Consider the following 12,504-nt stretch of genomic DNA (forward strand, 5'->3'; position numbering starts at 1 on the left):
GATCCCCAAATGGTGTAAATTGGCATAAACCCATAGAAGCCAACTGAGGTGTGCTGATCCACACCAGTTGAGGAGCTGGCCCGTCATACTGCCGTTCGCTGACATTTGTGTCATTTGTTCTATTCACAGCATCTGGCTGCCAAGAAAGGACCCTGCTGGGGCTTTGAAGGGAGCTGGAGGTCCAGGCAAGCAGGGTTTGGTGCATTATTTACTGCCAGTGCATCAAGTCTGTTGCAGTGTCAGGAGGAGCCGCGGTGACTGTCTGGAGGTTTGGGCTGCGTTCTGGAAGGCTACAGGAGGGGGACCCAGGAGGCCCCAGTAGGGGGTCAGCTTCCAGCTCCTCTGCAAAGAGAATCATAGCCAAGCAAGTGCTTCCGGGAGTCTGAATCCGAGAGACGCTTCAGAGCAGCTGACTAGCGGCCAGGGTGGGAGGTTGACACTGGACACTCCAAGCTGCTCTCCTGCAGTGGCATTGACAGGCTAGACTCTGTGCTAGGGCAGGCCCGGGCAATCTCATAGCCGTGCTGGGGCTTGTTGGGAGGGAAGCCACGGGGTTTGTTTGGGAATATGCATGTGGCTTCGGGGGTGGGGCACGGGTCAGGAATAAAACCAACAGCCCCAGGAGCGCTCTGGTCCCAATCAGCTGGGTGGTACTGCTGATGTCCCCTGATGCGCCAGGGTGGGGGAGCAGCTGCCATGGCCAGAACGGAGGGGGTGCTCTGCTCCCAGCTTTGGGGAAGAACAAAGCCCACCCTGGAGATGACACGGGAAGGGGACGGGGTGGAGGGTACTGGCCAATCCCCAATGTGCCCACAAGCTGAAGAAGTGCAAGGCCCTGCTCACCTGTTTGATGGAGCAGGAAGAGGCTGGATTGGCAGCCTGTTAGCAGCCGAGGGGTGGGCAGTGGAGGGTGAGCCCAGCTGCCCCCTTTCTCTACCCACCAGGGAAAGGCAGCGGGGCCAAATGCAGGGGACCACCAAAACAGCCAACTGAGGGGGGATCCCAGCTGCTCTGTCCGCCCTGAGGCCGGGTCAGTGGTGAACGGGTCAGGAGGCAAGGCAGAAATGACACAGCCTGGCCATTTCCACAAGACCAGCTTTAATATCAGTCAGGAGAACAAGGAAAAAGCACAACGGAAAGGAATGAAAAATAAACCCCATGCCCGCTCCGGCCCACATGCCCCCAAACCAGACTGTACAAGCTGCGTTACAGACCGAGGAGCACAACACAGTAGCCACGGGCGTGGGCATCCGAGAGCCATCCAGGTCAGGGAGTCAGACTGCAGGTGCGGTCCCTGGGCCGCTCCCCTCTAGGTGATGGTAGTTCCACCAGGCCTTTGGGGGACCCGGCCTAGCAAACTGACACGAAGAACAAGGAGGTAAGGCAAGTCCAAGAGTTGCACGTTTGTTTGTTTCTTTATTCTAATACAGCCTAATTAACGGCACTTTCAGGGATGGATGGGCCCGCAAAATTCCTTCTTGGTAGTGAAATCAGAGCCTGTACAGAGGAACAGAGCTTAGAAAGACAGCTAGGAATATATTGCCATAAAAAGTATCGGCATGCAAGTGCTTTATACAGTCGGCAGTATATGAAATGGTGGTTTTGTTAGTGTCTGTGTTGGTCTGTACAGTTCAAAAAAGAGTGTGTCTTCAGATCCTAAAGACGAGCCCCCCCACAGGAAAGGACGATGCTAGTCAAGTCCAAGGCGCCGCTTGCTTGGTTTTGGCAGAGATGTATAATATATATACAGTTATATATAGATATATATTATTTTTTTAAATGCATAGCGATTTTCTTCCTTTTCCCCCGGTGCAAACATGAGCTTGGTCCCTACTTTCCTGTGCAGTCTCCTTTCGGTCAGTCTTGGCACTCCGGAGCTGGCGGAGAGGTGTCAGCAGGCGATTTCCTCCAGCGTTCCCAGGGTCGTCTGCAGGGGCACGTTCACAGTGTGGCTGATGGTTTCGGAATGATTTGGCATGGGGTCGCAAGTGCTCTGGGGGAGGAGAGTGACAGGGTTACCGCAGGGGGCAGGCGCGGCTGAGCCACTCCCGGCTCTCAGCCCTCGCGCTGCCAGGGGTTGCTATTGAAGTCAGGTGGGGGGCGGGGGGGGGGTGGGGTATACCCTGCTGCCCCACGAGCGTGTGAGGTCCTCCAGGCTGGAATTTGGGGTATGTCTACACCTCATTTAAACCTGGGGCTTGTGGACTCAGTGTTTCCAAACCCACGCTTGAGCGTCCACACGGCATTGTGAGCCTGGGTTTACAGTCGCTGGATCCGGGTCTCACAGCTGTGCTAACGCATCCATACTGCACTACACAGACCTGCTGAACTCGAGTCTGCGGCTTGAGCTGTATCCACGCTTGGACTCACATTTCCGCAGGACTCGGGCTCTGACCCCTGCCCCCCCGCCCCCCCCAGCAGGGTGCGTGAGCCTGAGTCCAGAGGGGTTCCTCACCCGAGTCAGACTGATTTCTGTGTAGATGGAGGTGGGGTTTGGCTCAAACCTGAGTCTGAATCCACGTTTACAGTGCAACGTAGCCAGACCCTTAGAGGCAGTGGGTAACAGCTGGGGGGTGAGGTGGGGTGGGGGAGCTTCACATTGTGCTTTGTAGTGCATTGTGGCAGAGCAGAACCTTCCATTTCCTCTCACTTCCCCCATCTAGTGAAATATCCCCAGTCCAGAGTGTCCCTGGCACACCAGTTTGGGCATCTCTCCATAGGACCCACCCCTTCTCTTCACTCAGCACCAGGGACACGCAGCATCTCTGACACACACAGCTTCTACACAGGGCTGCAAGGAGCCAGCATTTGGAGCTTTCCCTTAACAGCAGAGCTGGTGGAAATTTTAGGACCTAAATTTGGGGCAAAATGTTTCCCGCCATTTGGGGCAAAATGTTGTCAGATTTGCAGATAGGAAATTTCAAAGCAAGGTGAACATTTCCATTCCAATTGAGATGTTGTGTTTTGTGAAAAACAGAAACGTTTTTCAAACGGCCAATTGGGGTTACCCCCCCCCCCCCCCGTTTTGCCATTAAGTGTGGGTGAATGAATGAGGTCCAGCGTGGGTTATTTTTATTTATTTTTCATTATTTCTCTTCTTTTTATTTTAGCGAAACTGGAAACTCTTCAGGTGGAACATTTCAATTTTGCAGAAACAGCATTTTCCACCGAAGAAAAAAATTACATGGGAAATTCCAGATCAACTCTAATGATTTGAATGGACAGTGCCAGCTTGGGGCCCAACCTGTGGGGAGAAGGTCAGCCCATGAGTCCCCCCCCCGGCTCTTCCTTTGGTCCTGCTGCTAGGATGGACAGGGCTAGCAAGTAGTTTGAACTTCTCCTGGGTCCTAGAGACAGAGCAAGGAGGTGAGTTTCAGAGCTGACATGTGCCTGCTCTTGCCATACTCAATGCTCCCCTGGATTCTCCACGGACTGGGGATGGGCTGAGAATTAGAAAACCCCAGGGAGATATCGGAACAGGTCAGATTCCAAATGGGTTGGCTTGGTCCTGCATCTCCTTCCCTTCTCCATCCAGTTTGCTGAGACTCCCCAGAAGCAGCACACAGGACCACACAGCAACCCTTAAATCAGCAAGAGGGCTGGAAAATGCAGTTACATTCCATAGGGACACCAAGGGACTGGATTTGAGGCTGGACAGAGCTGTTATAGGGAGACCCACCTTTTCAGACATGAGCCTCCATTTAATCATGGAGCGTTAAGTGCCTAAATACCTTTGAGGATCTGGGCCATAGCCATCCAAAAGCCCTGCACTATGGGCACAGAGGGGAAGGTCCTGCTAGGGGTGAGCTGGAAACCTGGCTCCGAAATAGATCTTCAATTTGGTTTTGCACAAGATGCCTTTTTTTGTCGTAGCTGAAAAATGACTCCCCCCAACCCCCCCCCCACCCAATATCACTGAAACTTTTTTTCAAAAAGTTGTCGACGGGATTGAAATTGTCTGTTTTCAGCAATATTTCCCATGATCATTTTTATTAATATTTGTATTGACAATTGATTGCCATGTTTATAGAAATCATTTCCAAACTCCTCATAGAAAAAGCAAGTACTGAGCACTCAGTTTTCAGCAAGACAACGCGTTTTGGGGATAACGTTTTAAGAAAAATGCCAGTTAACAGTACTGCGGAAAATTGCATGAAAAAAATAGACAAATGGGTCAATTTCAAACCCTGTGAAACAGAAACAAGTTTGACATTTTGAACAAAATTGTTTTCTTATGTTTCAAAGAGCGCTGCTTGGAAAGTTCTTTCCAGAGTCTCTCATTGATTGGAGTGAATGCTTTATGAAAGAACTTGCAGTTTTTCTTTAGTTTCATCTATCTTATCCAAACCCGATCTGTCTACCTTGCTTGAAGTTTCTACACATTCACTCTTGACAACTCTGGAGATTTTATCGCAAGTCTTGCAGTATGTGGTGTTTTTCTTAAAGCCCTGACTGGGAATCTCAGCTTTCATTCTTTTTTTTTTTTTAAAAGTGAGGTTCTAGTCCTCAGGGTTTCAAAGAGAAGCTGGAAAATGGGACCCCCGCAAATGCTCAAAAAGCAGAAAGCAATTAAAAAGACCCTCCTCCCCAATTCAAAAATAACCTCATGATTGTTAGAGCCATCTCCTGAGGTTTGGGGCCTGACTCCTGGTGGTAGGGCTTGGCCATTCTGCCTCCCTATCTATGGGATTTCCCGTAGTATTGAGCCCATTCAGGGGTTGGCAGCTGGACAGTATGGAGACCCCTGGTGACGGTACTGATGGGGATCCTTACCACGTTTTCGTCATGGCTCCCCTCCTCCTCCTCCTTGCCAAGCAGGTCTAACAATCTTTCCTTGATCAGCTGAAAGAGAGGCAGACTTGGTTACCTTAGGCAAGAACAGCCAGTCACAGCTCCCCTCCCGGAGCAGCAGCAGCACCCAGCCAGCCAGGACACACCACTCACTCTCCAAGACTCTCTGGGATTCACTCCCTAAAGGGCCTGGGGGCAGCTTGACGTCTCCATGAGAACGTGGAAGGCCAGATCTATCTCCAGTGCAGCTCCTGGGACTGTGGGCTGGCATCAGACCCTCCCAGCAAGATTGACTCCAGGTGATAACACAAGCCCTGTTTCTATGGATGGGAGCTGCAATGGGCCGCCCATCCCCTCCACCCCCCATCTGGCTTGTGGCCCATTGTGTGCCCCACACCTCAGTGCTGAGTGCGCAAAGGCATCTGGGAGACACGGGCCCTGCCCCTGCTGCCCTCATGAGCCGGGTGGGGGGCCAGGTGCTGACTGCACATCCGGCTCCAGCAGCGCTGGCATGGTTCTAAGAGGCTGCAAATGTTGCGCTGAGCAGAAGGACTTCATGGGAGATGCCTAATCGCTGGGGCAGTCCCCTGGCCTGGTGCCCTCACAGAACAGATGCTGCCGGGCACGGGCAGGTTGTGATAGACGGCTGCATCCAGTTGCTTGGGAATGCAAACTGACAGGTTGTGGAGCACCACGTTTGACCGAACTGAAGCTGTTGCAATTGAATGAGGAAAGTGCATAAGGGCCAGGCTCTCTGGCCGTAGGAAGCTAGTGGAGGCTGAGGAAGGGGGATAAGCTGGCTCTGAAGCACCATGCCCAGCAGGCCCAGATCCTGCACCAGCGTTGTAGCTCCGTGGCTGGAGAGGGGACAGGCTAAAGCAAAAGAGGAGGGGCCCGGGGGCGGTCACATTTCCCCCCCTCAGGCCTGCCAGAGAAGCCAGTGGAAGGGGGCCACGAGGCTATGCAGAGAAAAAGGTTCTCTGCACAGAGGACCCAGGAGATCTGCAGTATTTTTTGGGGGGAGGAAGTCTCCTCCCTCGACAGAAAAAATTGGGGAAGAGGAAGCAGTTTTCTGACGGAACGCAGCTATTTTGTCAAAGCAGAAATGCCTGTGGAAAATGGCCGTCCCGAGTGAAATGTTTCCGGTTATTGAAAAGTCTCAGGTGGCTGGGTGAAAACTTTCTAGAAGCTCCCCCCCCCATTTTTGCCCACCCATCTGAAATTTTTCAGTTGCTGAAAACCACAGAACGTTGGGCTTTCAAGGTGAACCCGAAACGTGTTGTAGAAAAATTCTGACATAATGTTTTCATCCAAAATTTTCCCTGAAAAAACACCCCAAACATTTCCTGAGCAGCTCTAGCAAGAAGGCCTATTTCCAGAGAGGCCATGAAACCCTGGAGGATGCTGGTAGATGGGCAAAGATACTTTGGCAGGAGCATGGGAACTGCCACACTGGATCAGACAAGCAGTCTGTCTAGTTCTATCTCTGACTGCCAGTACCAGGTGCTTCAAAGGAAATTGCAAGTGTACTATTATGGATTAACCTATCTGCATAAGAACTTGAGAATGGCCACACTGGGTCAGACCATGGGCCATCTAGCCCAGCATCCTATCATCTGACAACAGCTGGTGCCTGAAACTTTACAGGGAAGGAACAGAACAGTGCAATTTATTGAGTGAGCCAACCCGTCATTCAGTCCCAGCTTCTGGCAGTCAGAGATTTAGGGACACACAGAGCATGCGGTTGCATCCCTGCCCATCTTGGCTAATAGCCACTGATAGACCTATCCTCCATGAACTTATCTAATTCTTTTTTTAACCCGTTTATACTTTTGGCCTTCACAACATCCCCTGATAATGAGTTCCACAGGTTGACTGTGTGTTTTGTGAAGAAATACTTCCTTTGGTTTGTTTTAAACCTGCTGCCTGTTAATTTAATGGGTGACCCCCTGGTTCTTGTGTTATGTGAAGGATCCTAGCCCCAAAATATCCCAAGGGTCCTAACCCCAGAATATAGGGACTTCTTGATGTAAGCAGTGTCAGGATGAGCTCCACCCTGACATCTGGTGGTGAGGTGTGGCAAGTTGTGGAAAAGAACTTCAGGGGCTGAATCCATTTGCATAGGCACACCCACCCCGCCTAGAATGAGGCCATAGCTGCCCAAATGGTCACTTTGGCTGCTGTGGGATCCCCAGTGTCTCTGTTATTGAGGCAGGAAGAATAAATTGTTATTACCCTGATTATGGGAACTGTACTTGGAACTGTACTTGGCCTTTTGTTATGATGGAGGGACTCGCCATCAACTAAATAGCACTTGCTAGGCAAGGGTCATGGGTTCCAAAACTGTGAATTGAGAGAGAGGTTGGGGATAAGTATTAATATTTGGTAGCATAGGCTCCTTGGTGAGGGCTTTACATGCTAATTGCACTTCCCCCTCACTCCACTGTGGAATATCAGAGCTAATTTTGATTCCATTAGGAGTCTAGTTACAGGTTGCTGAGCTCACTTTAGGCTAATGGTGCACCAGTACTGAGACTCCCCTACTACAAGATGAATTCACCTAAGAGCTGAAATCACTGAGCATTGTGTTAAGTAGTGGGGGAGCCTGAAGATATATTGTGGAGCAGTTTGCGGGATGGCTGGAGTGCCTTGTGGACAGGCTGGTGCAGCAGTTTGTGGGATGGTGGGAGCTGCTTGTGGGCTACAGAGCAGAGCCGAGCGAAGCAGTTTGTGGGGTGGCTGGTGGAGTGGAGTGGAGCAAAGGCCTATGGAGCTGTGGGGCAGTCAGCTTCAGATCATGTAAGGTGCCCCTTATCTCTCTCTCCCCCCCACCCACCATCTCCAACCAGGTTGGGAGGTAAAAGCTCTGCAGATAAACTTTCGAACTCTGGGGCTGCCCTGACCAGGGACAGAGACTTTTGGGTCATTGGACTTTTGGGACTTTGGGTGATTTGGGGTTGCTGGACTCAAGAACCAAAGGGAAAGGGCATGCCCCAATTTGCTTGGGGTGGGTTTTTGCTCATGGGTTGTGTTATGAATCCTGTTGGTGGTGTTTCCCCAACATAATGCCACATTGTTTCTCTCTGTTATTAAAAGGTTTTTTGCTACACTCAGACTATGTGCTTGCGAGAGGGGAAGTATTGCCTCTTGGAGGCGCCCAGCGGGGGTGGTATATATTTGTCCCAGGTCACTGGGTGGGGGCTCGAGCCGGTTTGCATTGTGTTACTGGAATGGATCCCCTAGATATTGAACCCGGCCCTTGTTGCTGCCAACTCTGATGGGTGGAAGGGTTACATTTACAAGGGGAAATTGACTGGTAATAGCTATTCCAGAACAGCTATCTGGACACTCTCACTTTTATTCTGGGAAAGAGTGTTCATACAAGGGAGGTATTCCAGAATAGCTAAATTATACCAGAATAGCTATTCCAGAAAGGGTATTCTGGAAGAGCTCTGCAGGTCAATTTCCCCTGTGTAAACAAGGCCTTTTTCAATGAAGGTTACTGATCTCTAACAGTTCTTCCAGATGACCTCAGTGTATAACACTCTTGGGATGTGCAGTGCGACTGTGCAGAGGCCTCACAGACTAAAGTGTCATTTCCATTCATAACGCCAAGAAATCAATGTTTGCCAAAGGAAAAAAACCTGGCAAGAGAAAAATATTCTCCAGCTTCTATGAATGGAACCCCGCCTCCCACCAGAAACTTTATTTGAGAGAATTCTTATTACCTTCTTATCAAAGAATCCAAAAGAGAGACTGGATTTTAATCAAATTCTGTGCATGCACAGATTGAGATATAAACCAGGGAGCAGAGTATGTTTGAACTCCAAAGCCCGTATAAGTTTTAGGCTTGTATTTTTCATTATATTTTATTGCAAAATAATGCCGCCAAATATGAATGGCTGCTCAGAAGGGACTCTGTCAGTAGAACTGCCTGCCTTCCATTGCAAATGCATCACTACCTCTTTAATAACACTTAAGACGTGTCTACTCTTGAAATGCTACAGTGTGGACACTACTTGTGCTGACAGGAGGGGTTCTCCCATTTGTGTACATAAGCCACTTCCCCAAGAGTGGGATTCTTCCATCAAGCTAGCGCTGTCTATACCAGGAGCTTAGGTTGGCTTAACTACATCTCACAGCAGTGTGGATTTTTCATATCCCCCCAGCAATGTACCTGGGCTGACCTAACTTTTTAGCCTAGACCAGGCCTTAAAGTGGGATTGTTTAAAAGTACTTAAGCAAGTCAAGGGCCAAAGGCTGATTGAAAATCAATAAGCCATACATGTCAAACCCAAGGAAAGTAGTCTGACTTAGTGGATACAGCACTGAACTAGAATTCAGGACACACAGGTTCTATTCCCAACTCTGCAACTGGAGTCCTGGGTGACCTTGAGCAATTCACATCTTTTCTTTGTGCCTCAGTTTCCCCACCTATAACATAAGGACACTGTAAAGTGCTTTGAGATCTTCTGCTTAAAAGCACAATCTAAGTGCTAGGTCTTATTATTTAGGTGCTTTTGAAAATGCCATTTGACTGCCCCAAACTGCATGAGACTAAAATATCCAGGACATTTGAAAAAGGCATATGTTCAAAAGAAACTATTTCACTAAAATATTTGCATATGTTAAGAACTATCTTACTAAAATGGTCAAAACTATTTTACTAAAGTATTCTCTGCCTGTCACTAAAATATCGGAAAAGCTTTTTGTTTAATAAGTGAAACAACATATGTCCTGGCATTTAACTGGCATGACATCGCACATGCCCACAGAAGATAGTCATTGTTTGCAATCGGAAACCTGCATTTCCGTTTTTTACTCCTCTCTTATGCAGGCATGTTCTGCATTCAGCGGCCAATAGGGGAGCCCTCTTGTAACTAAGTTATCCCTGTGAATTGCTGTTGAGGGCAAACCACAGCTATATTGTCGAAGGGATACATTATTATTTGTGGAGTTGTAGTACCCAGCGTCCCCAGTCGGGATCACGGCTGCATTCTGCGCAGCGCTGGGCATATACAAAGTAAGGGCAGTCCCTGGCTTGAACTGATTAGAGTCTAAAAGCCCAATTCTGCCAGTGGAAGTGGCACTTTACTCCAGTGGAAGTGTACCACAATGCTGCTTAAATGAATGTGCCTCCTCACGACATCCGTGTTGCACACCACTAGAGACCGCCGTGCTTGGGTGCCACCACTGGGTGACTTTTCAATAGCCTTTTCCACTCTGTGAATAGCCCGGCTGGAAATCAAGGGCTGCTTGTGTAGCAGCTTGCATCGCAATTGTTCCCGCTTAACCATCAGTGGTGCGTTAGAGCCCTCTGGCTTGTTTCAGAATAAGGTGCTGCTCAGTCCAACGACAGGCAGCAGGATCCAGCTGATGTAACAAGCAAGCTGAGTAGGGAAAAGTGGGTGTATGTAGCAGGGACAGGAGCACATGGCGACATACCCAGAGAGTGAGCTGGTTAAATGGTCAAGTTAAACTAGGTCCAGGAGCAGAGGGGAAGAGTGGCCTTATGGTTAAGGCTGTCAGGTAGGATGCCAAGCACTTGGGACTAATTCCCTGCTCTGCCATAGATCTCTTATGTGACCTTGGACAAGTCACTTAGCCTCTGTGGGCCTCCATTCCTGGCATCCAATAGAGGGTAGGGCACAGCTCAGAAAGCGACACCAAGTGCCTTTAAAACTCATAGCTTCCCAATGCCAGGGGCAGATTGAGACTCATTCTGCTCTCAGGTGCAGACCTGGCACTCTTGGATCATCTGTGTCCTGCAGCCAGATCTGCGCAAGGAGCCTTCCAGGGCCAGGGAAGGCTCAGGTCCAGGCATTTTGACACCCCCCGGACACCCTGTGCACCTTCCCTTGCTGCGTCTGTGCCCGGTCTCCTGGGTCAGCCTGAATGCAGCCTCATGCCAGGGCAGCCTGGCTCTGAGTCTGCAATACAAGCACTTGGGCCCTGACTCTGACACCCACCCCTCGTGCAATGAGACCCAAGAGCAGCATGCCAGGAGCACATGGTGTGTAAACCCCCCTTGCAGACTCTCCTGAACATTTCCCGTTGCAGCCCCTCTCCCGTGGGCTTCGTTCAGGTCTAACACTGAGACACAAGCTTCTCAGTGAATGTCTCTTACTAGATAACTCAGAATAGCCTCCCCCAGGCTGACCAAGAAGGAGCACAGCATGCTGGGACCTGTAATCAGCAGGCTGCTTTGCATTAAAGATGAAGGCAGCCAGGAGCAGCATAGCAAACGTACGTTTGGAGCACATGCCGGCCCCTCTTGACTCTATGCTGTCCGCTGCATGCAGGGCTGACAGCGCTCCTCCATCCCTGACGCTGCTTAGCTCTGCTGAGACGGGGCAATTCTCTGACATGGCAGCTTTTCGAGCCGCCAGCCCTGGCAGGACCTGAGCGCTCACCAGCAGCTCTCCAGTGCAGAGCCGAAGTGCTGGAGAGGGGTAAACAGATGCAGGGAGCCGGTGGTCCCTGAATTAAGACAGCTGCTTGGTGCTCTTATTCTGCACCTTGCCATTCCTCCGGGGGAAGTCCCAGTTCCAGCTGGGTGTTCTTGGATTCTGGACAGGGTTTAGGACAGCTGGTGCCAATGGAGAGAAGCCATTCAGATCTAGTCCCTGCTTGTGTAACCCACACACCTCCTGGGTGTGGTGCTCTAGCTGGCTTTTAGCTCACTAAGCTCCAGAGGTTCTATCCCGCCTGCCACCAACCGGGCTATCAGCATTACAAGTGGGGGCTTGTCTGGGATTTCAAGGGGAAGTCCCTGAAGTTCGGGACGCGCTTCCTTAGCTAGGGGAAGTATGTAACCCCCACACCTCCTGGCTGTGGTGTTCTGTCCCATCTAGTGGCACCTGGACCACTTAGAGAGAGAGAAAATGAGTCTGCTCTACAGCCTGAGCTAGCAGCCAGTTGGCTTTGAGCTCATGTGGTAGAGGCTCATGCACCAAGCTCCAGAGGTCCCCAGTTCTATCCCGCCCCCCAACAAGCAGGGTCTGTTGGCGTTACACTTGCTCACTGGACTGAATTCAAACTTCATGTCTTCCCCTTTCACAGCTCAGATCTTGTCTTTTTATGATATTCCTTCACCGCTTTGGCAGTCTCAAAGCCTGTTTCCTTTCCCCCACTGTCATGTCTTCATCCATGCAGCCCCACAACCATGAGCCATTTCCCAGTTCCCTGGTTCCAGGCTCCCATCCTCTCTTCAGCCCAATCCCTCCAGAAGGCCACTTCTACCGCAGGCCCCACATGTGAGGAATCAGATTGGATTCTCCTGGGCTGTCAGTGCACCAGGACACAGCCTGCTGCGATGTTTGCATTTTCTACAGCGCCGTTCGCAAGCTTGGGAAATGATCATTAATGTTAATGGCTGGGGTCTTCACAGGAGTCGGCTGGGAAATGAAATCCCTCGGGCTTTCTTGAAATCCTCAGCCTCTTTGGGGAGGGCCGGGCTAGTGATGGGGCCTCTGTCCAACCCTCAGCCCCATGGAAGGCTTGACTCCTTTCTCCTTCAGCCATTCCTGATAGCCAGGCATCCAATCTAGCTTGTAATATCGCCAGCGAAAGAGATTCCCCAGCTGCCCTTCGCCCTCGCTCTACTCTGGAGTGAGGCAGATCCCCTTAACTTTTAACCTTGATTGAAGTAGCTTTTAGCCATCAGCGCCTGTCCTGACCTCAATCAGGGCAACTGTGGCTCCCTGCCTGCCT

At 50.4% G+C, this 12,504-nt stretch overlaps 1 protein-coding gene across 3 annotated transcripts in view; it reads right to left on the minus strand.

Moving 5' to 3' along the window:
• Window positions 1-1,594: 1,594 nt before the first annotated feature.
• Window positions 1,595-12,504, minus strand: part of ASIC2 (acid sensing ion channel subunit 2) — a 1,299,235-nt gene continuing 1,288,325 nt past the window's right edge. For all 3 annotated transcript variants that reach the window (XM_074940542.1, XM_074940540.1, XM_074940541.1), the window contains 2 exons: window positions 4,774-4,842; window positions 1,595-1,993 (listed from right to left, as the gene is read on the minus strand). In XM_074940542.1, coding sequence (XP_074796643.1) covers window positions 4,784-4,842 — 59 coding nt within the window. In that variant the 3' untranslated portion in view covers window positions 1,595-1,993; window positions 4,774-4,783. The remainder of the gene's footprint in view (window positions 1,994-4,773; window positions 4,843-12,504) is intronic.

This window comes from Natator depressus, chromosome 27, assembly GCF_965152275.1.
Source record: "Natator depressus isolate rNatDep1 chromosome 27, rNatDep2.hap1, whole genome shotgun sequence".
Taxonomy (NCBI): domain Eukaryota; kingdom Metazoa; phylum Chordata; order Testudines; family Cheloniidae; genus Natator; species Natator depressus.